At 45.1% G+C, this 27626-nt stretch overlaps 1 protein-coding gene and 1 pseudogene across 6 annotated transcripts in view; one reads left to right on the top strand and one right to left on the bottom strand.

Annotated features, from left to right (window-relative positions):
• The window catches only part of LOC143942800 (NACHT, LRR and PYD domains-containing protein 3-like), a 415453-nt gene extending 390072 nt beyond the window's left edge, over window positions 1-25381 (top strand). For 5 of the 6 annotated variants that reach the window (XM_077464197.1, XM_077464199.1, XM_077464201.1 and 2 more), the window contains 3 exons: window positions 2309-2473; window positions 7250-7414; window positions 25246-25371. In XM_077464197.1, coding sequence (XP_077320323.1) covers window positions 2309-2473; window positions 7250-7414; window positions 25246-25336 — 421 coding nt within the window. In that variant the 3' untranslated portion in view covers window positions 25337-25371. Of the gene's footprint in view, window positions 1-2308; window positions 2474-7249; window positions 7415-25245 lie in introns of all 6 variants that reach the window. The other variant, XM_077464200.1, reaches the window with a different exon arrangement.
• LOC143948664 (5S ribosomal RNA) lies at window positions 17678-17796 on the bottom strand (annotated as a pseudogene).
• Window positions 25382-27626: the final 2245 nt, after the last annotated feature.

The raw sequence follows: 27626 nt of genomic DNA on the forward strand, positions 1-27626 counted from the left end.
CAACACTTCTAATGTAGATGTGATAACTCCACCAATAGTGATCAATAATAAAAATGTAATTGACTACAAAAATTTACTTTCAAACATGTGAGGAAGGGCAGATCTCCTCCAACCTATTCACAGCTACTTCAGTCTATATATCATCTAATGTGCAAAAATACAATATCACCCGAGGTATCCAGACAATGGCCGCAATCACATTAGATAGAAAGGAAAAAGCCTCCATGTCACTGCCTGGACTCCATCATACACGGCTGCAGTCCGGAGCGGTGTGTGCTCTGAGTTATACTCGTGTATATGATGGAAGTGTACAATCTGTGATTCTATATATATTTAAGGATTATGCACTATGAAGGCTTTTTCTTTTCCATGTAATGTGATGGCGGCCATTGTCTGGATACCTCGGGTGATATTGGAGATACTACCTGGAGGTCTGACATTCCGTGGCACAGTCTGTTCTCATCGGAAGCCGGCTTGAGCGGAGTGGCGCTGCTGGAAGGATATAAACAAGCGTGTCTGGGCCTTGCTTGTGGGGACAAACCTTTTGGTAAGTGACCTGTTTGCTCACTGGTGTGGGGGAGGTTGATTGAAGTTGCTGCAAAGAGGTGGAAGATGATCAGCATTGATTTAAACCATCTGGATGAATCTCTGGGACTTCTTATTTCTGTTACTGCACAAGTCACTGTATGGTGATTGGAGATGGAAGTAGTGGTGAATGGGTTGTAGGAAATCTACCTTTTCACCTTTAGAAACTTTCTCTTGATGTTTGCAATTTTTTAAGATAACTCTCATAGCTCTTCATGTATATTTATTTTTGCATATTATATGTTAAATAGATTGAAGTGGCTGTGAATAGGTTGCAGGAGATCTGCCTTTGTTTACATTTATGAAAGTGCATTTTTGTAGTGAATGGAATTGTTATATCTGATCCCTATTGGTGGAATTATCACATCTAGTATAATATGGAAGACTGCAGCACTAGTATATAACATTCACACAATATAAATGTGAAAATATAACAATAAACATGAGTCTCCTCATCACAAAACTCCCTATAAGTGCATATATAACAATGGTATGGAGACTCTTTCACTGATAACTAATGAAGAGAATTTATAATCGGCATATATAAAATTAGTGCAGCAATATTAGTACAAATTTTCAAAAAAGTCCAAATAAAGAACGGTAATAATAAAATCTTCTCCACACCATAAGATCAAATCCTCCACCACGATGTTCAAAGGAAATCCCAAAGTACAATTGTCATAAGATGCACACGGGTAAGGCGCTCTGGCGCACAGTTATGCGCAATAGGAATGCGCTAAAGCGCACGAACACACACAGGATGTGACCCCTCGCTGACCTATAAAGGAAGTGAAGTCATCCAAACACACTGCTGGTTCATCTTCAGCTTCCTGTGATTCCCACATCTGCTCTTGTGATCTGTATTACCCGTTGTGACCCGGATTGCCTCATTGACCTCGCTGATCTTCTCCTGACCTGACCTCTGGCTTGACCTTGGACTCCCGCTTTCTGAACGTGTTTGACCCTCAGCCTGCATCTGGACTTACCTGCTATCTCCTTGTTCGACCCCTGGCTTGTCTTTGGATTATCCTTCTGTCTCAACGTTCCTGGTACTTGTTGTCTTCTGATCTGGACTGTGTTTGACCCCTGGCCTGCGTCCTGGATTCTGCCTTTGCCTTACAGACTTGCTACCATTGCTACTGGACCTTCCCACGGGACATCACCTTTCAGCTCTGCTCAAGCTACCTGCTGATCTACTAGCAAGTGACTGTCCTACTGATAGCTTGTGCCTCTTAGTGCAACCACCCTCTGTGCCACCTTCAGGTGTGGTCTGCGCTGAGTCACAACAGCGACCACTCTCAGCATCTTGGCCTCGGTGAGTACATTTATATGATAACAATGGTGTCAATGAAGTTTCCACAACATGAGTGAGACTTCTGTGACCATCAAAGTGAATCCCCACAACTGAATCCAAGACTTAGCAGAAGGTTGGAGGTGAAAACCTAGAGGTCAGTGTGAGTGTGTATGGTCCAATCCCCATACAGGAATAATGGATGGATCACACCACCTCATCCACTTCTCATGTCACATTTAGTAATTGGGGTCCACAAAAAGAGAAATCCTCCAATAGTGTAGATGATCGATCGTGTTTTCTAAAGTGATCTCATATTAATGATTAAAGAGAGATGAGAGAAATGAGTTCCGTTCATGTAGAGAATAGTTACATTCATTCCTGGGGGAGAAAATCATTTTCTTCTGGTAACATTCTTCTCTTCTTCTACAGATTGCCCTCTAATGACCTGACAGACAGTTCCTGCCCCCACCTGGCATCTGGAATAAGAAATAACCAGACACTGAGGACACTGAACCTATCTAGGAACAATCTGGAGGGTCCTCATTTCAGGGATCTGATGGAAGCTCTGACAACAAGCCGGATAGAGGAATTTGTGTGAGTATAACAGGACTGACTGAGACAATAATATTCTGGGACAGTTTTATATCTAAACCACATAATATAGAAATATGAGAATGTCATCAAATTCCATCTTTAGGCTTCATAAGGCTCCATGCACACTGGGCTTAAAAAAATGTCAGTTCCCTTGGCAGAAAAAAACTTTCTTATAGAGAGTTTATTGTACAAAGTTTAGACGAGTTTAGGAGAGTTTTGCATTTTTTTCTCCCAGAAAGCTCCAATCAGAAACACGAAGCAGAAGAGGTTTTTTTTTTCCTCCCTCTAAATGTTGAGCTCAGAATATGTCTGTAATCATCCCAATGTGTATGGAGACATAGGAGAACATGGAGCTGCTTCTACAGGCAGAGCACAAAACTCCTGTAGTAGCAGCAATTTTTTTTAAGCCAGTGTGCATGGAGCCTAAATATCCAATCCTGGATTGTTACACTATATTACCAAAAGTATTGGGACACCCACCTTTACACGCACATGAAATTTAATGGCATCCCAGTCTTTGTCCGCAGGGTTCAATATTGAGTTGGCCACCCTTTGCAGCTATAACAGCTTCAACTCTTCTGGGAAGGCTGTCCGCAAAGTTTAGGAGTGTGTCTATGGGAATGTTTGACCATTCTTTCAGAAGCACATTTGTTAGGTCAGGCACTGATGTTGGATGAGAAGGCCTGGCTTGCAGCCTCTGCACTAACTCATCCCAAAGGTGTTCTATCAGGTTGAGGTCAGGACTCTGTGCAGGCTAGTCAAGTTCCCCCACCCCAAACTCACTCATCCATGTTTTTTATGGACCTTGCCTTTGGCACTGGTGCGCAGTCATGTTGAAATAGGAAGGGGCCACCCCCAAACTGTTCCCACAAAGTTGGGAGCATGAAATTTTTCAAATTGTCTTGGTATGCTGACATCTTAACAGTTCCCTTTACTGGAACTAAGGGGCCAAGCCCAACCCCTGAAAAACAACCCCACACCATAATCCCCCTTCACCAAATGATTTGGGGCAGTGCACAAAGCAAGGTATATAAAGACATAGATGAGCGAGTTTGGAGTGGAGGAACTTGATTGGGCTGCACAGAGTCCTGACCTCAACCCAATATAGAACACCTTTAGCATGAGTGGAGAATGCGAGCCAGGCCTTCTCATCCAACATCAGTGCATAATCTCACAAATGCACTTGTGTAAGAATGGTCAAACATTCCCATAGATACACTCCTAAACCTTGTGGATGGCCTTCCCAGAAAAGTTGAAGCTGTTATAGCTGCAAAGGGTGGGCCAACTCAATATTGAACCCTACAGACTAAAGGCCCATACACAGGATACAAAAATCAGTAGTAACATTTTGGCAAAACGATCTGACGATTTTTGAATCATTAGTATTGTGCTTTCGATAGCCGATTCTGATTTTTTTTTTGTCTCAGAAAGCTGGATGTGCAAACTATAAAATTTTTATCGTACGTGAACTCAGAAACGAAAGAATATATACAAAACTATTCAACACATTACATCACTTCTGAAGTTGTATTGTGTCGGATGAGAATTTTCATATGGTGAGTAACCTCTTCACTTTCCATATGAGACTAGCATGACACAAAAAACAGACGAACAGTCGTCAAAAAATCTGATGGTGTGTACGAGGCTTAAGACTGGGATGCCATTAAAGTTCATGTGCTTGTAAAGGCGGGTGTCCCAATACTTTTGGTAATATAGTGTATGTCTAAACTATATAAATCAAATAATAATAATGGAGATATATTTCATCTCCTGGTTGTCTCTATATATCACTAATATGAGACAGTTCTCTAAAGCTGGATTTAAAATGTAAAAAAATTTAATATCTGCACAAAAAACATGAACAATTTTGTGAAAATCTAATGAATGAAAACCAGCCGCCAGTAGGAAGTCTGACATAGAAGTACAAATAGTATAATATAATTCTATGTATAGAGCCCTACACTTAGCCCTTGTACACACGATCGGAGATTCGGACGGAATGTGTCCAATCAGAGTGTTTTGTCAAATATTTCAACTGTGTGTGGTCTGCATTGGACTGTTTCTGTTGGAATATCCGTCGGACCAACTTTTCCAACTTGCCGGAAATATTTTCCGACAAAATGCTCCGATCGGACATACTCCGATCATGTGTAGAGAATTCCGATCGGACAAAGTGCCACGCATACTCAGATCTAATTCCTACATCAAAGCTATTGGCTACTAGCCTGAACGTAGTCCCATCGTAACGAAATTATGTCATCACGTTCTGAAAGATCGGATTTTCCGTCAACTTTGTCCGACCGTGTGTATGCAACAGTTTCGGACAAGATCCGTCGGACAAAACTCGATGGACAAAATCCGATGGATTTGGTTGTCGGAATCTCCACCGTGTGTACAAGGGCTTAGTGACACAATGTGTGATGAGACAAATGAGAAATCTGCAACCTGCAAATGTGTACGAACACCAACACTTCTAATGTAGATGTGATAACTCCACCAATAGTGATCAATAATAATTAAATTCACTACAAAAATACACTTTCAGACATGTGAGGGAGGGCAGATCTCCTCCAACCTATTCACAGCTACTTCAGTCTATATATCATATAATGTGCAAAAATACAATGTAACCCGAGGTGTCCAGACAATGGCCACAATCACATTACATAGAAAGGAAAAAGCCTCCATGTCACTGCCTGGACTCCATCATACACGGCTGCAGTCCGGAGCGGTGTGTGCTCTGAGTTCTGTGTATACTCGTGTATATGATGGAAGTGTACAATCTGTGATTCTATATATATATTTAAGGATTATGCACTATGGAGGCTTTTTCTTTTCCATGTAATGTGATTGCGGCCATTGTCTGCATACCTCGGGTGATATTGGAGATACTACCTGGAGGTCTGACATTCCGTGGCACAGTCTGTTCTCATCGGAAGCTGGCTTGAGCGGAGTGGCGCTACAGGAAGGATATAAACAAGCGTGTCTGGGCCTTGCTTGTGGGGACAAACCTTTTGGTAAGTGACCTGTTTGCTCACTGGTGTGGGGGAGGTTGATTGAAGTTGCTGCAAAGAGGTGGAAGATGATCAGCATTGATAACCATCTGGATGAATCTCTGGGAGTTCTTATTTCTGTTACTGCACAAGTCACTGTATGGTGATTGGAGATGGAAGTAGTGGTGAATGGGTTGTAGGAAATCTACCTTTTCACCTTTAGAAACTTTCTCTTGATGTTTGCAATTTTTTTAAGATAACTCTCATAGCTCTTCATGTATATTTATTTTTGCATATTATATGTTAATAGATTGAAGTAGCTGTGAATAGGTTGCAGGAGATCTGCCATTGTTTACATTTATGAAAGTGTATTTGTGTAGTGAATGGAATTGTTATATCTGATCCCTATTGGTGGAATTATCACATCTAGTATAATATGGAAGACTGCAGCACTAGTATATAACATTCACACGATATAAATATGAAAATATAACAATAAAAGTGAGACTCCTCATCACAAAACTCCCTATAAGTGTATATATAACAATGGTATGGAGACTATTTCACTGATAACTAATGAAGAGAATTTATAATCGGCATATATAAAATTAGTGCAGCAATATTAGTACAAATTTTCAAAAAAGTCCAAATAAAGAACGGTAATAATAAAATCTTCTCCACACCATAAGATCAAATCCTCCACCATGATGTTCAAAGGAAATCCCAAAGTACAATTGTCATAAGATGCGCACGGGTAAGGTGCTATGGCGCACAGTTATGCGCAATAGGAATGCGCTAAAGCGCACGAACACACACAGGATGTGACCCCTCGCTGACCTATAAAGGAAGTGAGGTCATCCAAACACACTGCTGGTTCGTCTTCAGCTTCCTGTGATTCCCACATCTGCTCTTGTGATCTGTATTACCCATTGTAACTCGGATTGCCTCATCGACCTCGCTGATCTTCTCCTGACCTGACCTCTGGCTTGACCTTGGACTCCCGCTTTCTGAACGTGTTTGACCCTCAGCCTGCATCTGGACTTACCTGCTATCTCCTTGTTCGACCCCTGGCTTGTCTTTGGATTATCCTTCTGTCTCAACGTTCCTGGTACTTGTTGTCTTCTGATCTGGACTGTGTTTGACCCCTGGCCTGCGTCCTGGATTCTGCCTTTGCCTTACAGACTTGCTACCATTGCTACTGGACCTTCCCACGGGACATCACCTTTCAGCTCTGCTCAAGCTACCTGCTGATCTACTAGCAAGTGACTGATAGCTTGTGCCTCTTGGTGCAACCAACCTCTGTGCCACCTTCAGGGGTGGTCTGCGCCGAGTCGCAACAGTGGCCACTCTCAGAATCTTGGCCTCGGTGAGTACATTTATATGATAACAATGGTGTCAATTTTAGTCAATGAAGTTTCCACAACATGAGTGAGACTTCTGTGGCCATCAAAGTGAATCCCCACAACTGAATCCAAGACTTAGCAGAAGGTTGGAGGTGAAAGCCTAGAGGTCAGTGTGAGTGTGTATGGTCCAATCCCCATACAGGAATAATGAATGGATCACACCACCTCATCCACTTCTCATGTCACATTTAGTAATTGGGGTCCACAAAAAGAGAAATCCTCCAATAGTGTAGATGATCGATCGTGTTTTCTAAAGTGATCTCATATTAATGATTAAAGAGAGATGAGAGAAATGAGTTCCATTCATGTAGAGAATAGTTACATTCATTCCTGGGGAGAAAATCATTTTCTTCTGGTAACATTCTTCTCTTCTTCTACAGATTGTCCACTAATCACCTGACAGACAGTTCCTGGTCCCACCTGGCTTCTGGAATAAGAAATAACCAGACACTGAGGACACTCAACCTGGATGGGCTCAATCTGGAGGGTCCTCATTTCAGGGATCTGATGGAAGCTCTGACAACAAGCCGGATAGAGAAATTACGGTGAGTATAACAGGACTGACTGAGACAATAATATTCTGGGATAGTTTTATATCTAAACCACATAAATAATATAGAAATATGAGAATGTCATCAAATTCCATCTTTAGACTCCATAAGGCTCCATACACACTGGGCTTAAAAAATATCAGTTCCCTTGGCAGAAAAAAACTTTCATATAGAGAATTTATTGTACAAAGTTTAGACGAGTTTAGGAGAGTTTTCGTATTTTTTCTCCCAGAAAGCTCCAATCAGAAACACGAAGCAGAAGAGGTTTTTTTCCTGCCTCTAAATGTTGAGGTCAAAATATGTCTGTAATCGCCCCAATGTGTATGGAGACATAGGAGAACATGGAGCTGCTTCTACAGGCAGAACACAAAACTCCTGTAGTAGTAGCAATTTTTTGAAGCCAGTGTGCATGGAGCCTAAATATCCAATCCTGGACTGTTACACTATATTACCAAAAGTATTGGGACACCCGCCTTTACACGCACATGAACTTTAATGGCATCCCAGTCTTTGTCCGTAGGGTTCAATATTGAGTTGGCACATCCTTTGCAGCTATAACAGCTTCAGCTCTTCTGGGAAGGCTGTTCGCAAAGTTTAGGAGTGTGTCTATGGGACTGTTTGACCATTCTTTCAGAAGCACATTTGTTAGGTCAGGCACTGATGTTGGATGAGAAAGCCTGGCTTGCAGCCTCTGCACTAACTTATCCCAAAGGTGTTCGATCAGGTTGAGGTCAGGACTCTGTGCAGGCTAGTCAAGTTCCCCCACCCCAAACTCACTCATCCATGTTTTTATGGACCTTGCCTTTGGCACTGGTGTGCAGTGATGTTGAAATAGGAATGGGCCACCCCCAAACTGTTCCCACAAAGTTGGGAGCATTAAATTTTCCAAATTGTCTTGGTATGCTGACATCTTAAGAGTTCCTTTTACTGGAACTAAGGGGCCAAGCCCAACCCCTGAAAAACAACCCTCCACAATAATCCCCCTTCTCCAAATGATTTGGGGCAGTGCACAAAGCAAGGTATATAAAGACATAGATGAGCGAGTTATGGGTGGAGGAACTTGACTGGTCTGCACAGAGTCCTGACCTCAACCTGATATAGAACACCTTTAGCATGAATTTGAGCAGAGACTGCAAGCCAGGCCTTCTCATCCAACATCAGTGCATGATCCCACAAATGCACTTCTGTAAGAATGGTCAAATATTCCCATAGACACACTCCTAAACCTTGTGGATGGCCTTCCCAGAAATGATGAAGCTGTTATAGCTGCAAAGGGTGGGCCAACTCACCATTCAACCATACGGACTAAAGGCCCATTCACAGGATACGAAAATCAGAAGTAAAATTTTGTCCAAACGATCTGCCGATTTTTGGATCGTTAATATTGTGCTTTTGATAGCCGATTCAGATTTTTGTCTGAGAAAGCTGGATGTGCAGAGTATAACATTTTTATCGTACGTGAACTCAGAAAAGAAAGAATACATAAAAAACTATTCAACACATTACATAACTTCTGAAGTTGTATTCTGTTGGACGAGAATTTTCGTATGGTGAGTAACCTCTTCACTTTCCATATGAGACTAGCATGCTACAAAAAACAGACGAACGGTCATCAGAAAATCTGATGGTGTGTACGAGGCTTAAGACTGGTATGCCAGTAAAGTTCATGTGCTTGTAAAGGCAGGTGTCTCAATACTTTTGGTAATATAGTGTATTGTGAGGGGTTAGCTCGGCAGCGGGTGTGTGTGACCCCCTGGATGGGTTCACAACACCAAATCAGGCACAGCAGACAGTGTTGTAAGTGAAAAAAACAAAAGGTGCGGTTTATTCATGCTACATGCAGTAAAAAATATAACAGCCAAAACAAAAGAAAAACATGAAAATAAATCCTGGTCAGCTTGACCTCTAATTACACACTTAGATTCCCTGTCTAACAACTGAGTGCAGCCTTGTGCTGCACCAGTCCCTGTCTCTGTTGTAGACGTTTGCCACACAGGCGTTAACTCACCGCACAGAACAGATATCACACTCCCCAGTCTATACACACAAAACTGGTTCCAGGATGAAGCATCTCCCCAAGCATGCTGGGGTTTTTTGTAGAGGTCTTAATGAGCCCACTTACTTCAGCTGGGCTCATTAACTCTTCCCCTCTAATTGTAAACGTTTGCATAAAGCCTGAATCTAGGGCACACATATTTCCCATCCTGGATACAACCAGGTGACTTTACCTGCGTGCTGCCACATACCCCCCCTCTTGTTTCAACCTTGGGGTTGTAACACAAGTAGTCAGACACGCATGTATCCGAGACAAAGCATCCACATTCCCCATTTTAACACCAGGGCGATGCTTAACTGTAAAGTTAAATTCCTGTAGGGCCAGGAACCACCTATTTACCCTTCTATTGGTCTCCTTGTTTTGAGCCATCCACTTTAAAGGAGCGTGATCAGTCACCAGGTCAAAGTGCCTACCTAGCAGATAGTACCGAAGGGAATCTAGAGCCCACTTCACTGCTAAACATTCCTTCTCAATCGTGGCGTAATTTACCTCATGGGACTTCAACTTCCTGCTGAGGTAAATGACTGGATGCTCTTCCCCGTTCCAGACCTGGGATAACACTGCTCCTAACCCAACGTCTGATGCATCAGTTTCTACAACGAAGTCCTTAGAGAAGTCTGGTGAGTACAACACTGGCTGGCTACATAAGGCTGTTTTTAAGGACTGAAATGCTTCTTCAGCCTCTGGGGACCATTTAACCATAACAGACTCTTTCCCTTTTGTCAGGTTGGTGAGGGGCACAGCCTGAGAAGCAAAATGGGGAATGAATCGTCGATAATAGCCAGCGATTCCCAGAAAGGCTCGTACCTGTTTCTTGCTGTTGGGACGTGGCCAACTCTGTATGACCTCGACTTTATTGACTTGGGGTTTTATCACCCCCCTCCCAATAGTGTACCCAAGATATTTGACCTCCTCCTGTCCAATGGTACACTTCTTTGGATTGGCCGTAAACCCAGCTTCCCGGATAGAGTCTAGGACTGCTTGTACTTTCGGCAAATGTGAGACCCAGTCTGTGCTATGGACAATCACATCATCCAGGTAAGCTGCAGCATATTTCTGATGGGGCCTCAGAATCTTATCCATTTTCCGCTGGAATGTTGCCGGTGCATTCTGTAACCCAAACGGCATTCTCTTATATTGGAATGCCCCATCTGGGGTTACAAAGCAGTTTTCTCCTTGGCCGACTCGGCCAGGGGAATTTGCCAATATCCTTTGGGGAGATCAAGAGTTGTCATATATCGGGCTGTTCCCAGCCGGTCAATCAACTCATCTATACGCGGCATGGGGTAGGTGTCAAATTTTGTAACTTTATTTAATTGTCGAAAATCGTTACAAAACCACCAGCTCCCATCAGGTTTGGGCACTAGTACGATAGGACTGGACCAGTCACTCTGGGACTCCTCTATCACACCCAATTCCAGCATCCTTTGAACCTCCCCACGTATTGCCTCCCGTCGGGCCTCTGGTATTCTATAAGGTTTTAGTTTTACCCTTTCTCCTGGCGGGGTGATAATGTCATGCTCTACGCCAGATGTTTGTCCCGGAAGCTCAGAGAAAATCTCTTTGTTACAAAGTACAAACTCTTTAACCTCCTGTTGTTGGGGTTTCGATAAGGTGTCTGCTATTCCAACCTCAGGTACTAAGCAATCAGGCTGTGCTTGTGACAAAGTCTCTGCGACTAGGGATTCCCTATCCCTCCAGGCTTTCAGCAGATTGACGTGATAGATCTGCTCCGGCTTTCGCCTTCCTGGCTGTCTAACCCTGTAGTTCACCTCACTAATTTTTTCAATTACTTCGTATGGACCTTGCCATTTGGCCAGAAATTTGCTTTCAACCGTAGGGACTAGCACCAAGACCCTATCCCCCGGGGAAAAAGTACGGGTCTTGGCCCCACGGTTGTACACTCTCTGCTGTGCTAACTGCGCTTGGGTTAAATGTTCCTTTACAATTGTCATTACCTGTGCAATTCTATCTTGCATCAGGGCGACATGCTCAATCACACTCCTGTGAGGAGAACTCTCATTTTCCCAAGTTTCCATGGTGATATCCAGCAGCCCTCTTGGGTGTCTCCCATAGAGCAACTCGAAGGGTGAGAAACCCGTAGAGGATTGGGGTACCTCCCTAATGGCAAACATCAGATAGGGTATTAGACAATCCCAATTCTTTCCATCTCTATCCACCACCTTCTTTAACATTTGTTTTAGGGTTTTGTTGAATCTTTCAACCAACCCATCTGTTTGGGGGGACTTCATTATCGGACCTACCAAATCCATTGCGATCCTTTCAAAGGGGACCTCAATGATAGGAAGAGGTACCAGCGGGTTACGGAAATGTGGCATAGGTGCCGACTTCTGACACACAGGGCAGGAGGAACAATAATTTTCTATTTCCTTCATGACCCCAGGCCAATAGAATCTCTGCAATATCCTCTCTCTGGTTTTCTCTGTCCCCAGATGACCTCCCAGAATGTGCCCATGGGCCAATTCTAACACCAACTTCCTGTAAGGTTTGGGCACCACAAGTTGGTCAATGGTTTCTTCTGCCCCTTGAGCCACTCGATACAGCAGGTCCCTTTCCATAGTGAAGTACGGGTAAGTGCAAGTCTTATCTGGGTTCACTAACTCGCCATCTATTTTCACCACATTTTTCCGTGCCTTTATTAGGGTGGGGTCTTTTAACTGTTCTGTGGCAAAATTTTCCCTGTGAACCTCAAGATCCGAAAACTCCACAGACGGCATGTTTTCATCTGAGGATGTTGGCTCCTCCCCAGTTTCTCGAGTTTCCCCCGCCAATACCGACAAGGGAAATTCAGGAGAGTCCTCACCACTCCCAGAGGAATTCTGGCCATCTTCCTGGTCTATAGGGGCACCAGTGGGGGGCTCTGGACAATCCCAGAGTTCCCAGAACTTTGGAAAATCCCTTCCCACAATAGCATCATGTGGTAAGTGAGACACTAACCCCACCTGATGAGAGAGGTTACCTTTGGGGGTCTCAAAAAACACTGAAGTTACAGGATACTCTCGGGTGTCCCCATGCACACAAATAACAGCCACCTTGTTCTTCCCAGAGAACTTTGTAGTAACTAACTCAGCTTTATCAATGTTACCAGGCTACCTGAATCCAGCAACACATCAACATTTCTACCATTAATACACATTTTACATAAATGTTTCTCAGGTCCCCGAATGGCAGTGCATGCAACTGTCGCAAACAGCGACTGACGTCTCTCCCTTATAAAGTCACATTGCATAGGCTCATCCACAACGGGGCAATTGGCTGCAATATGTCCCTCTTGCCGGCAGCGGTAGCAAATAATCTTTTTCGCTGCCTCTTGCAGCATGGGCTTCCTGGGCTGCTCCCGCCAGACCTTAGGTAGAACTCCCACCCTCTCACTCTCTCCACCCTCACCCCTTGGAGTCATCTTACCCGCCACTGGGGATGATCTGGTCTTAGGGTAGAAAGTCCGTGAGTCCCTGGAAGAGGTGGTCAGGTTCTCTGTGGCCAAGTACCTCTCAACCAGATCCACAAGTTTATCTGCATTTTCTGGGTCTCCATGGCTTACCCATTTTTGGATGGCAGTAGGAAGAGCTCTCAGGAAACTATCCATAACAACACGTTCCACAATGTTTGGTGCGGTTAAAGTCTCTGGCTGCAGCCACTTCCTGCTCAGGTGAATGAGATCATACATTTGAGACCTGGGAGGTTTTCCAACCTGAAAAGTCCAATTATGCACACGCTGAGCCCGGACGGCCAGGGTGACACCCAGCCGTGGCAATATTTCTGTTTTTAGCACCACATAGTCTTTTGCTTGGTCAGGCTCTAGGTCATAATAAGCTTTCTGTGATTCCCCAGTTAACAGAGGGGTCACCAGTCCAGCCCATTGCTCCTTAGGCCACTTTTCCCTTTCAGCAGTCCTTTCAAATGTGGTCAAAAACACCTCCGGATCATCCTCTCCAGTCATTTTTGTCAGTAAACGGCTCACACCAAAGGATGCGGTATTATTGTAACCACTTGCTTCATTGGTCTGCGGACGTTGCTGTATTAATGTCTCTATTTGCTGTTGAAAACTCTGCTCTTGCTTCTGCAACAGGTCTATGAAGCGGGCTTCAGATCGCTGCTGGGCTTGTTGCTGAGCTTCCAAACTCTGCAGGTGAGCCTTCTGCTGAGCTTCCAGACTCTGCTGCAAAATTGCATTTGTCTGCTGCTGGGCTGCAAGGCTCTGTTGAGCTGCAAGGCTCTTTTGTAAACCTGCATTTGTTTGCTGCTGATTTGCATTTGCTAGAGCCAGCTGTCTCAGTATCTCCTCCATGCTCGGCAGCGGGTGTGTGTGACCCCCTGGATGGGTTCACAACACCAAATCAGGCACAGCAGACAGCGTTGTAAGTGAAAAAAACAAAAAGTGCGGTTTATTCATGCTACATGCAGAAAAAATATAACAGCCAAAACAAAAGAAAAACATGAAAATAAATCCTGGTCAGCTTGACCTCTAATTACACACTTAGATTCCCTGTCTAACAACTGAGTGCAGCCTTGTGCTGCACCAGTCCCTGTCTATGTTGTAGACGTTTGCCACACAGGCGTTAACTCACCGCACAGAACAGATATCACACTCCCCAGTCTATACACACAAAACTGGTTCCAGGATGGAGCATCTCCCTAACCATGCTGGGGTTTTTTGTAGAGGTCTTAATGAGCCCACTTACTTCAGCTGGGCTCATTAACTCTTCCCCTCTAATTGTAAACGTTTGCATAAAGCCTGAATCTAGGGCACACATATTTCCCATCCTGCATACAACCAGGTGACTTTACCTGCGTGCTGCCACAGTATGTATAAACTATATAAATTAAATCATAATAATGGAGATATATTTCATCTCCTGGTTGTCTCTATATATCACCAATATCAGACAGTTCTCTAAAGCTGGATATAAAAATGTAAAAAATGAAATATCTGCACTAAAAAACATGAACAACTTTGAAAATCTAATGAATGAAAACCAGCCACCAGCAGGAAGTCTGATATAGAAGTACAAATAGTATAATATAATTCTATGTATAGAGCCCTACACTTAGTGACACAATGGGGGTCAAGTGTACTTGGAAGTTGCAGTCGCTGTAGATCTGAGGGGGACATGCAAGGAAAATAAAATACAGCATTTTAGCTTGCACATGATTGGATGACAAAATCAGCAGAGCTTCCCCTCAGATTTACAGCAATTGCACTTCCAAGTGCACTTTCAGTGCAATTTCAAGTGTACTTTGCACTTGTAGTGCAAAGTGGATTTGCCTTTTGTAAATAACCCCCAATGTGTGATGAGACAAATGAGAAATCTGCAACCTACAATGTGTCCGAATACCAACACTTCTAATGTAGATGTGATAACTCCACCAATAGTGATCAATTATAAAAATTAAATTCACTACAAAAATGCAGTTTCATACATGTGGGGAAGGGCAGATCTCCTCCAACCTATTCACAGCTACTTCAGTCTATATATCATATAATGTGCAAAAATACAATATCACCCGAGGTGTCCAGACAATGGCCGCCATCACATTACATAGAAATGAAAAAGCCTCCATGTCACTGCCTGGACTCCATCATACACGGCTGCAGTCCAGAGCGGTGTGTGCTCTGAGTTCTGTGTATACTCGTGTATATGATGGAAGTGTACAATCTGTGATTCTATATATATTTAAGGATGATGCACTATGAGGCTTTTTCTTTTCTATGTAATGTGATTGCGGCCATTGTCTGGATACCTCAGGTGATATTGGAGATACTACCTGGAGGTCTGACATTCCGTGGCACAGTCTGTTCTCATGGGAAGCCGGCTTGAGCGGAGTGGCGCTGCTGGAAGGATATAAGCAAGCGTGTCTGGGCCTTGCTTGTAGGGACAAACCTTTTGGTAAGTGACCTGTTTGCTCACTGGTGAGAGGGAGGTTGATTGAAGTTGCTGCAAAGAGGTTACAATTGATCAGCATTGATTTAAACCATCTGGATGAATCTCTGGGACTTCTTATTTCTGTTACTGCACAAGTCACTGTATGGTGATTGGAGATGGAAGTAGTGGTGAATGGCTTGAAGGAATTCCGCTTTGTTGCTCTTCATGTTTATTTATTTTTTTATTATAAGTTATATAGATGGAAGTAGCTGTGAATAGGTTGCAGGACATCTGCCATTCCTCACATTTATGAAAATAGGATTTTTATATACAGCTTACCTGTAAAATCCTTTTCTTGAGATTACATCACGGGACACAGAAGCTTCATTACATAGTGGGTTATATAGGCACCTCTGGTGATTGCACACTGGTTGACCCCAATTAAGAAGAATTCCTCCCCTATATAACCCCTCCCATATGGGAGGCACCTCAGTTTTGTAGCAAAGCAATAGGAAACCACGTAAAACCCAAGAGGGGCGGGAACCCTGGTTCCCGTGATGTACTCTCAAGAAAAGGATTTTACAAGTAAGCTGTATATAAAAATCCTATTTTCTTGATCATACATCACGGGACACAGGAGCTTCATTACATAGTGGGATGTCCCAAAGCAATGCTCAGATTGAGGGGAGGGAGACACAGATCATAATTATAGACCGCCAGGGACCGGAGGACCTAAACTGCAGCTTGCAGTACACTGCGCCCAAAGGCGATATCCTCTTGCCCTCTGACATCCACCTGATAGAATCTGGTGAATGTGTGGACTGATGACCACGTTGCAGCCTTACAGATCTGAGCCAGGGAGGCCTGGTGATGCACTGCCCAAGCACTTACAGCCCTAGTAGAGTGCGCTTTCACCTGAAGAGGAGGGATTTTCCCTCTAACATTATAGGCCTGAGAAATAACCTGTCTAATCCACCTTGAGAGAGTGGATTTTGATGCCGCCTGGCCCTTCCTAGGGCCTTCCGGCAAAATAAATAAGCAATCAGTTTTCCTTATCTGAGCAGTTGCTTGAAGATATATACTGATTGCTCTAACCACATCCAAAGTGTGCAAAGATTCTTCTTCTGCGGACTGTGGGTCCGGAAAAAAGGATGGTAGGATTACATCTTGATTCAAATGGAATCCTGAAACCACCTTAGGTAGAATGGACCTGTTAGGGCGCATTACCACCCGGTCCTTATGAACAATTAGATACGGCTCTTTGCTGGAGAGAGCTGCTAGTTCTGACACTCTTCTAGCCGAGGATATGGCTATCAAGAAAACCAATTTTTTGGTCAAAAGAACTAATGAAGCCAGATGCAAAGGTTCAAACGGTTGCCCCTGCAAAGCCGAGAGAACCAAATTTAAATCCCATGGGCATACCGGAGGTTTGACTGGCGGCCTATCCGCATAGCCCCCTGGATGAAAGCCCGTACCAGGGAATGCGATGCAAGTGGCTTCTGAAAAAACACTGACAGGGCCGAAATCTGCACCTTGATAGTGCTTATGGTCAAATTCATTTCTAGACCTGACTGGAGAGAGGCCAAGATCATGCTAATGACATACTTTCTAGGATGCCATTCCCTGAGTTCACACCAGGAAACATACGCCCTCCAGATTTTGTAGTAAATAAGCCTGGAGGCCGGCTTTCTGGCATTAACCAGAGTAGAAAGGACTGGCCCCGAAAGCCCACGATCTCTCAGAATGTGGGTATCAGCAGCCAAACCGTCAAATTCAGATTGTAAAGCAGGTTGGTAAATTGGACCCTGCGAGAGCAGATCTGGTCGGAGAGGAAGGATCCACGGCCTGCCTACTGCCAACTTCATGATCCCTGCGTACCACGGTCACCTGGGCCAAGCCGGGGTTACCAAAAGGGACCGACTTTGTTTCCCTCTTGACTCTTCCCAGGAACCGCGACAGAAGCGGGCATGGGGGGAAGGCATAAATCAGATTGTACTGATCACAGGGAACTGTCAGAGCATCTGACCCCTGAGCAAGTGAATCTCTTGTTCTTGATACGAATTTGTCCAGTTTTCTGTTGAACCTGGAGGCAAACAGATCTACATCGAGTACCCCACCTGCGACATATGTCCAAAAACACGTCGAGGTACAGAGCCCATTCTCCTGGGCACAACTGCTGGCAGCTCAGAAAATCCGCCTGCCAATTTTCCACTCCTGAAATGAAGACTGCAGACTGCATGGAACATGCTTTTCTGCCCAGACAAGTATGCGATTCACTTCTTTTTGCGCTACTAGACTCCTGGTACTGCCCTGGTGAGCCTACGGCACCTGGTATTCCCAGTCGGTCTCTCATCCAGGTACTAACCAGGCCTGACCCTGCTTAGCATTCAAGATCAGACAAGATCGGGTGCATTCAGGGTGATGTGGCCATAGATTGATATAGGCCACTGCTGTGGCATTGTCGGACTGAATCCGAACAGGGAGACCCCATAGTCTGGAAGACCACCTTATGAAAGCCATATAAACTGCCCGGGTCTCCAAGACATTTATGGGCAATAGCTTCTTGATTGCAGACCATTTCCTCTGCAAGCACGTCTCCTCTAACACCGCTCCCCAGCCTGCCAGGCTGGCATCTGTCGTAATAATCTTCCATGGAAGAGGAAGAAAGGTTTGCCTTTCAGCAAATTCTCGGTTTGTAACCACCAGACGAGACTCTTGTGTGTCCCTGGGGATAGACACATAGGAAGATCCAAGGATTGGGGCTTCCTGTTCCAGGCCGCAAGGATGCATCTTTGCAGAGGCCTTGAGTGGAACTGTGCAAATGGAACGGCCTCAAAGGAGGCGACCATTTTCCCTAACAGTCTCATGCACAATCGAATGGTGGGAGATCTTCTGCCCAGAATTAGGCGCACCAGATCCCCGATGGCCAAGGCTTTTGGCCTTGGAAGAAACACCTTGCCCTGAGCGGTGTCGATAAACATACCTAGGTATTTCAACCTGGTAGCGGGCTGTAGGGACGACTTTTCTAGGTTTATAATCCAACCTAGGCATTCCAGGTGTTCTAGTGTTCTGGAAACACTGTGGTTCAGGAACGCTTCAGTTTTCTCCATGAGAAGCAAGTCGTCTAGATAAGCCATGACGGCTATACCCTGAGCTCTTAGGTTTGCCAAGAGAGTGTCCAGAATCTTTGTGAAGACTCGAGGGGCCGTAGCGAGCCCGAACGGCAAGGCCACAAGTTGAAAATGGCGCCGCTCTACCGCCAACCTTAGATACTTTTGGTGTGCGGGAAATATTGGCACATGGAGATATGCATCCTTGATGTCTATTGATGCCATAAACTCTCCCCCTTGCAGGGAGGAGACCACAGTGTGAATTGACTGCATTTGGAAGGACCGGATACGTAGAAACCGGTTCAGATCTTTCAGATCCAGGATAGGTCTGATCCTTCCATTTGGCTTCGGAACGGTGAAGAGATTCAAGTAAAACCCTGAACCCTGTTCTTTTGGGTCCACTTCTACTATCACCCCCTGGGATAGTAAGTGATCTAAGGCCAGAAGTAGCGGTTTTGCTTTACTGGATCCCTGGGGAACCTTGACCTTAGAAAGCGAGAAGGTGGAATCTCCTGAAACTCTAGCTTGTAGCCCAGAGATACCGAAGAGATCATCCACTTGTCCCGGATCTCTTCCCGCCAGGCTTCCGCAAACTGCCGAAGCCTTCCACCCACTCGGCCGAGTGGGGGCGCCCCTTTACAAGGACGTTTTTGGGCTCTGCTTGGCAGGCTTTCACCCCCAAGTCTTTTTCTGCCCTTGGGCCCGGCCCTGAGCCTTTCCTGTAGAGGAGGGTTGAGAAGGCCGTCGCCACTGTTTAGAGCTTGATGCTCCGGGAGAAAGAGAACGCCTAAATGACAGACGTTTGCTCTTTTTGACTGGAAGGAGAGTAGATTTACCCCCTGAAATCTTTTGGACGAATTTGTCTAATTCTTCTCCAAACAGACGTTCCCCTTTAAACAGGAACCCAATCAAATGCTTCTTGCATGACAGCTCAGCTGCCCAATTCTTTAGCCATAGGGCCCTTCGCATGTGTAGCAACATGAGAGACAAACGTGATGCTTGTTGGACAGAATCCAAAATCGCATCAATCATGAAACACAGAACATGAGGTATTTCTGCATAATTTTCTACTTCCTCACTGGGTAGGAGTCCAAGCATCTGCTTAACCTGTTCCTTGAGGAACTGACACAACCCCACGGCTGCGACTGTAGGTTGCACCACAGTGCCAGTCATGGAAAAGGACGGATGATCATCTCTCCGGGGTCCAGTGATGGCTGATCTGATCCAGTGACGGGTGATCTCTCCGTCCAGCATAGCGCAGTCCATCCTTCCTCTGTCTCCACTGGTGGAGGCACTGCAGGATCCCGGCAGTCTGACATTTCTTATATGAGAAGGGCGGGGCCACCCATCACCAGACCCCACCCCCCTCTGATGCAAGTGAGGAAGCCTGGGTTCCCCAATGAGGTGTGGGTGACCCCGCCCCCTCTGATGTAACGGAAACCTGCATATTTATAGCTTGTATATTAGCCTTTAAAATTATCACTTTAGATTTCTCCCATAGACTTGTACAGGGTGTTCTGCGGCTTTTCGAATTTCCCGCGAACACCCCAAATTGTTCACTGTTTGGTGAACAGGCGATGTTCGAATCAAACTCAAAGCTCATTCCTATTCCTGGGGGAGAAATTCATTTTCTTCTGGTAACATTCTTCTCTTCTTCTACAGATTGTCTATAAATATCCAATCCTGGACTGTTATGTCCAAACTAGATAAATCAAATAATAATAATGGAGAAATATTTTATATCATCTTTATCTCTACATATCACCAATTTATTTAACCCTCTCCCACCGGGCACTTTCACCCCCTACCTGCCCAGGCCAATTTTCAGCTTTCAGTGCTCACACTTTGAATGACAATAACTCAGTCACACAATATTGTACCCATAGGACATTTTTTGCCTTTTTTCCCACACAAATTGAGTTTTCTTTTGGTGGTATTTAATCAGCACTGGGTTTCTATTTTTTGCACTATAAATAAAAAAAGACCAAACATTTTGTAACAAAATGCATTTTTCTTAATTTCTGTTATACAATTTTGCAAATTAGTCATTTTCTTAATACATTTTGACAAAAATGAATCCTGCTTCATATCTTTGGTAAAAAATATCCCAATTCAGTGGATATTATTTGGTCTTTGTGAAGGTTATAGAGTCTTCATTGGTGCCAATCACTGAAAATTGATCACACCTGATGTACTGAGGGCCTATCTCATTTCTTGAGACACTCAGACTCCATTCACACAGGGGCAACTTTGGATCTGACTTCAAGTCGCCTCAAGTCGCGCTACAAAACAATGTAAGTGAATGAGAGCCGTCTTAATGTACACTACTGAAGTCGCTCCGACTTCAGAAAAGGTTCCTGTGCTACTTCTATCCGACTTCTAGGTGACTGGTACCCATTGATTTCAATGGAAGTCGCCTCCAAGTCGGATCTCCATCTATATTGAGGCGACAATGTCACCTCTCACAGAATAATCAGCTCTCGAGAGGGAACTCCATGCCAAATTTTAAATAAAAAACTGGCATGGGTTCCCCCTCCGGGAGAATACAGGGCCTTAGGTCTGGTATGGATTTTAAGGGGAACCATGGGGGAGCTGTCATATGACGGCCTCCCAGAACTAGCATTCACTATTCATTCGACTATAGCATGGTCAGCAATGGTTAAAGTTGGATATAAAATAAAGAAATTAAATATCTGAATTAAAAACAAAATAAAATGTGTCATCTCCAAGGCCTCGGGCACACTCGATGTTTTCTCATCTCTCCTAGAAGTCGTCCTCCTGGCAGCATTTTAGCCAAAAAAATCCTTAAGATTGTAAATGTATGTCATGTATTGAGCAGCATTTACCTGTGTCAAGCATTTGGGCATTTTCATGTCATTGGCAGAATAAATCATTTATTATGTCCGTTGAAATAAATGAAGACTCAGGTGCTGAACTCGCCTATCATTACCAGGAGTTTAGACACATTTACATGCATTTACACTCATCAAGTGTTTCTATGTAAAAACTCTGCTGCTCCTGGACACACTGGAGATGATTTTTCTGCCTCTAAACTCTCCGGTCACTAAACTCCTCTAAAGCCCCATACACAATATCAGATTTTCTGCTGACTTTTTCCTTCAGATTTACCAAAACCATGTAGTAGAAGGGCCTGCCTGATTGCATACACATTGAAATTCCTAAGGCTTGACCTCATATTAGATGGTTTTGGTAAATCTGAAGGAAAAACTCAGCAGAAAAACTGATAGTGTGTATGGGGCTTTATAGTTTCTGTGTGAATGGACACATAGGATATCATGGGGGAGATTAGAGGCAGGAAAAAATGCCACCCCTAGGAGCAAAATCATCCGGTGTGCATGAGGCCTGATAGTGAGAACCAGAAACCAGCAGGAAGACCGATATACATCCAATAGTACAATATGGAAGACTGCAGCTCTAGTATATAACATTCACACAATATAAATGTGAATATATAACAATAAAAGTGAGACTCCTCATCACAACATTTCTTCTAAGTGAATATATAACAATGAGATTGAGACTATTTCACTGATAATTAATAGAAAGAACATATAAAAAGCATATATACAAACCACAGAGGCAATGAAATACCACCAAATGAAAGCTCTATTTATGGGGAAAAAATGACGTAACTTTTGTTTGGGTTCAGTGTTGCACGACCGCGCAATTGTCAGTTAAATTGAAGTGCCGAATCGCAAACAAATGGTCCTGTCATTGAGCAACCAAATCTTCCTGGGGCTGAAGAGGTTAACAACCTTCTGTAAAACTGTAGGTGATGAATATAAACACATAACACAATTAGTGATTTGTATAGTTATAGTGTGAAAGTAAAACATCCGGTGCGATCCAAAAACCACCAATCACCACTAAGGACAATGAGAACTCCTATCAGACATTTACACCTCATAGTTAGAAGAGATCTCGCTGCACTTATGGGTGAGGCCCTCATAAAAGTCTCCTGGACTGAAGAGTCCCGGTCTGGGAGAAGAGAGATTGAAGATTCCCCTGAGGAAGAAATACTCTGGCTTGGGCCGTGTCTAGGATTAGATCCAGATACTCCAAGTGACGGGTCACACTGCTGACTCCATGGAGGGCGCCACTTTTTAACAAACTCTCAAACAGTTACAAGGATGGCAGGTTGCTTGGGAGGCACAATGAGCTTGTCAGGATTCTCCCATTCTCCATAAAGGAAGACTGCAACCAGAAGATGCACTGGAAAGGTCTTGGTGGTCTTAGGAGCCCCTAAGGAGCCTAGACTGGGGAGAGCACTGGTGGAGGGGACTGGCTGTTCTCCAAGGTGTAAAGTGGTGCACATCACATCACTAAGGTTACTTACACACTGAAGAGCTTTACAGTCACTATAGCAAAGCGCCTCTCCTCTCATTCCAGTGAGAAATCCCGAGGGCTCTCACACTGGAGCGGTGCACTGGCAGGACGCTCAAAAAAGTCCTACAAGCAACATCTTTGAGGCGCTGTAGGAGCGGGGTATATACCATTCCTACAGCACCCCTGCCCACTTATAACCCTTTTTGTCTGTTAGCGGGGGTTAAAAGTAGTGGCTGAAGAGTGCTGCAAAAAGGTTGGCGAAGCACCACTAAAAACAGCGATGCTTTACCGCTAACACCCGCCCCTCCCCCAGTGTGAAGGTGCCCTCTGAGTGTTTATGTTGGGGGTAATGGCAGAAGACGGATTCCTCAGGTACAGGTTCATCTCTCATGGGATTTAGGGACTCGGCATCCAATAGAGTCTAGATCAGTGCTTCTCAACCGGGGGCTCCGCGGGAGGTCCTCAGGGGTTCCGCGGTGATCTGACTGTCAGTTGCAGGCAGCTGACATAGGCAGGGAAGTGTCTGGCACCCTATTGGCTGTAGTGCGCTGTTCCCCCTCCTCCCCTCCGGTCCTCCCCCAGTGCTTGTAAGTGACATTATCTGGGATGGACAGGATAGGAGGAGGAGGGGCCGAGGGGGAACAGAGCGCCACTGGAGGAGATATGAAATAAGCGCTGAAGTGTCCCCCGCTGTGTCCCCCCACAATGTGCCCAACAGACTGTCCCCTGCCCCATGTAATGTCCCCTGCCCCATGTAATGTCCCCTACCCCATGTAATGTGCTCTGCCCCATGTAATGTCCCCTGTCCCATGTAATGTCCCCTGTCCCCATGTGATGTCCCTTGCCCCATGTAATGTCCCATGTAATGTCCCCTACCCCATGTGATGTCTCCTACCCCATGTAATGTCCCATGTAATGTCCCCTACCCCATGTAATGTCCCCTACCCCATGTAATGTCCCCTGTCCCATGTAATGTCCCCTGTCCCCATGTGATGTCCCCTGTCCCCATGTGATGTCCCCTGCCCCATGTGATGTCCCATGTAATGTCCCCTACCCCATGTGATGTCCCCTGCCCCATGTGATGTCCCCTGTCCCCATGTGATGTCCCCTACCCCATGTGATGTCCCCTGTCCCCATGTGATGTCCCCTACCCCATGTAATGTCCCCTGTCCCATGTAATGTCCCCTGTCCCCATGTGATGTCCCCTACCCCATGTAATGTCCCCTGTCCCCATGTGATGTCCCCTGCCCCATGTAATGTCCCATCATGTGCTGTGCCCCATGTCATGTCCCCTGCCCGATGTAATTTCCCCTGTCATGTGTTTTTCCAGCAATTTGTGTTTTTTTAATCTGCCCAAAAAAATGCAAAAATGCAAATTGCAGTAAAATCAGGTGTACAAAAATCAAAACAGATCAAAAGCAAAAACTGCACAGGTGAGTACCGAGCCCTTATGCTGACCACACCGATCAATTCTCAGATGAGAATATTCAGACAAAAATCTTTGTACATTCGCTGAATGAAAGAATTTTGTTTGAAATTTTCACTTGTATTTAACATTCTGTTTTTAAAATGAAAACCACAAACACCGTCTGAGAATTCCTTTCACTAAGAAGTTTTCTATTTCCACATTTTCCCGTCACTGTGATTGAAAATGAACGGCAAATTGACCCACTTTTATTTATTTTATTTTTTTTATAAGTTAATAATCGATTAATCGAAACAATAATCAGCCAACTAATCGATTATGAGAATAATGGTTAGTTGCGGCCCTAGTAATCTGCAATATAAGAAATGTTTGTAGAGTAGAGAGAAGACATCCGTCCTCCGAGGACACCAGCAAAACACTGAGGCATGCTGGGAGTAGGAGGGATTATCCTGCCCACAATTCTTTCATTTGTCATATTCTCCTGTAGGTGGCAGTATAACCCAAACTTATCTGAACTGCTGTGTCCCTCATTGGATGAGAAGGAAAGAGAAGTGTGCTGTGATTGGTGGGTTTGGGACATCACAGAACAGATCTTACAGGACAAATGACCAATGAGGAGGAATATTTCCTGTTATATAATCTGATATCTCCCATCATCCTCCATTGTGCAGTGTCACTTCTTAGTTGGTAAAGTCCTACAAGAAGGTGACAGGATGGTGTCAGGTCCATCACACACAGTACAATCTGACCATACAATCTTTGTACAATCAGCTTTATATCTTCCAGAACCTCGTAATATGAGGACCTACCTAAACCATCATATCAGTCTCTATACAATCAGACAGATCCTCACTCTACATACTTGTTGGAAGATCGGACAGAGATTGTACAATCCGATTGTAATGTGTGTGGTGAGATTAATTGATATCCTGGAGGATGCCGGGAAATAGTGTGAGAGAATTCTGCTGAGATCTGATGACTCTTTATATTCTCTCTTCTAGTATTGCCTACTACTACTTGTCAGAGGAATCAAGAAGAGAACTAGAAAATCTGAAAAAGATCCGCCCAGAAATGAATATTAATATACGGTGACCCGGAGCGGGGAGGGGACATTGCTGTGAATGGAGGAGGGGGAGGAGGCATTTTTCTGTGAATGTAGGAGGGGAGGGGACATTGCTGTGAATGGAGGAGGGGGAGGGGACATTGCTGTGGAAGGAGGAGGGGACATTGCTGTGAATGGAGGAGTGGGGTCATCGCTGTGAATGGAGGAGGAGGGAGGGGACATTGCTGTGGAAGGAGGAGGGGGAGGGGACATTTCTGTGAAGGGAGGAGGGGACATTGCAGTGAATGGAGGAGGGGGGTCATTGCTGTGAATAAAGGTGGGGGAGGGGACGTTGCTGTGAATGGAGGAGGGGGGAGGGGACATTGCTGTGAATGGAGGGGGGAGGGGACGTTGCTGTGAATGGAGGAGGGGGAGGGTACATTGCTGTGAAGAGGGGGAGGGGACATTGCTGTGAATGGAGGAGGGGGGTGGGACATTGTTGTGAATGGAGGAGGAGGATGGGACATTGTTGTGAATGGGGGAGGGGACATTGCTGTCAATGGAGGGGGGAGGGGACATTGCTGTGAGTGGAGGAGGGGACATTGCTGTGAATGGAGGAGGGGGGACGTTGCTGTGAGTGGAGGAGGAGGGGACATTGGTGTGAATGGAAGAGGAGGAGGGGACATTGGTGTGAGTGGAGGAGGGGGGAGGGGACATTTGCTGTGAATGGAGGAGGAGACGTTGCTGTGAATGGAGAAGGGGGAGGGGACGTTGCTGTGAATGGAGGAGGGGGGGGGGCATTGCTTTGAATGGAGGGGGAGGGGTTATGCTGTGAATGGAGGAGGAGGGGACATTGCTGTGAATGGAGGAGGGGACATTGCTGTGAATGGAGGAGGGGGGAGGGGACATTGCTGTGAATGGGGGAGGGGACATTGCTGTGAATGGAGGAGGGGGGAGGGGACATTGCTGTGAATGGGGGAGGGGACATTGCTGTGAATGGAGGAGGGGGAGGGGACATTGCTGTGAATGGAGGAGGGGGAGGGGACATTGCTCTTGATGAGATATAAATGGGAACAAAGCCGACCCCAGAGGAGAATGGATGATCACAGATGAAGTAATACACCAGGACAGGACGGGGGATTCTGTTTTGTAATGAAGAAGATAAAACGGAACATTTCATATATAATGTGACTCGGGGAACACAGCCGGCATTTATCTGTCACCCCGGTATTTATCTCACACAGCCGGCTCCCCCTCCCCTCCCCCATGGTGGGGGGATCCGTGTTCTCCGGAGTCTCCCCCCAATGTGTCACTGCCGGCCTTTCCACACGGACTCCATGTCCCCCACATGGACTGATCCCTGCAGGAGAGATGAGAAGGGGGTTTGTATGAAGCTGTGTCTGGAGGAGGACAATACAGGAGGACTCATCAGAAGATCCATCAGCCTGGGAGCCCCCAAATCAGGGGACAGAGGAGCCCTTGAAGAGTGCTGGGGGGACCCCGATGGGGGATGGGATGGAGGTTTCTGGTACTATTCCTGTATACTATCACACACTTCATGTATTCATCATTACATACACAGCAGGGATTGGGATTCCATTCTGTAGAATACGGAGGGACATTCTATATATAATGGATAGAAATAGAGAAGCAGCTATTAGTTTGGTGATATTATTAGGGGACATTAATGGGGCGCAGACCATATACTGCACATCATATCACAGGACATTCCGGGGTCTTCATACCATTTAATGTGGAATAAAATTGTAATAAATAAAATGTCATTTTATCTTTTCGGCCCCTTTCACACGGGGCGGAGCCCCTCGCTGTGCGGAGATGGACCTGGAAGAGTCCGGCTCTCCTCTATGGGGGGATGAGATGAAAACGGACCGCCTGTCCATCTTCATCCCATCCGACCCGCTGGACGGATGAGGAACGTATCGCTATACCTCTGTTTTCAGCGGATCTTGTCGGATCGGATGCTAGGCGGGTGTCGGCAGACACAGATCCGCTGACATCCGTCTCACCATAGAAGTCAATGGGTGGCCGGATCGGATCTGTCTGAACAATGGACAGGTGGATACGATCGTTCTGATCGTGTGAAAGGGGCCTTACTCCTCAGATCCTGGCTGGTGATACATTGTAATATAAAGACATTTATCATCTCCTGTAATGGGAGGATTCCTATGGAGGAGATAAATCGGGCTGAGATGGTCGTACATTGAATACAATTATCATGGTGTAATGGGGAGTGATAATTCTACCAGCTGAGCCGCTGATTAGAATTTTGGTGAAGATTTCATATATTTTCTCTTCAAACATTTTATTGAAGAATAGAAT

This window comes from Lithobates pipiens, unplaced genomic scaffold (assembly GCF_037356315.1).
Source record: "Lithobates pipiens isolate NorthernLeopardFrog02 unplaced genomic scaffold, aLitPip1_a1.2 Scaffold_30, whole genome shotgun sequence".
Lineage (NCBI taxonomy): Eukaryota > Metazoa > Chordata > Amphibia > Anura > Ranidae > Lithobates > Lithobates pipiens.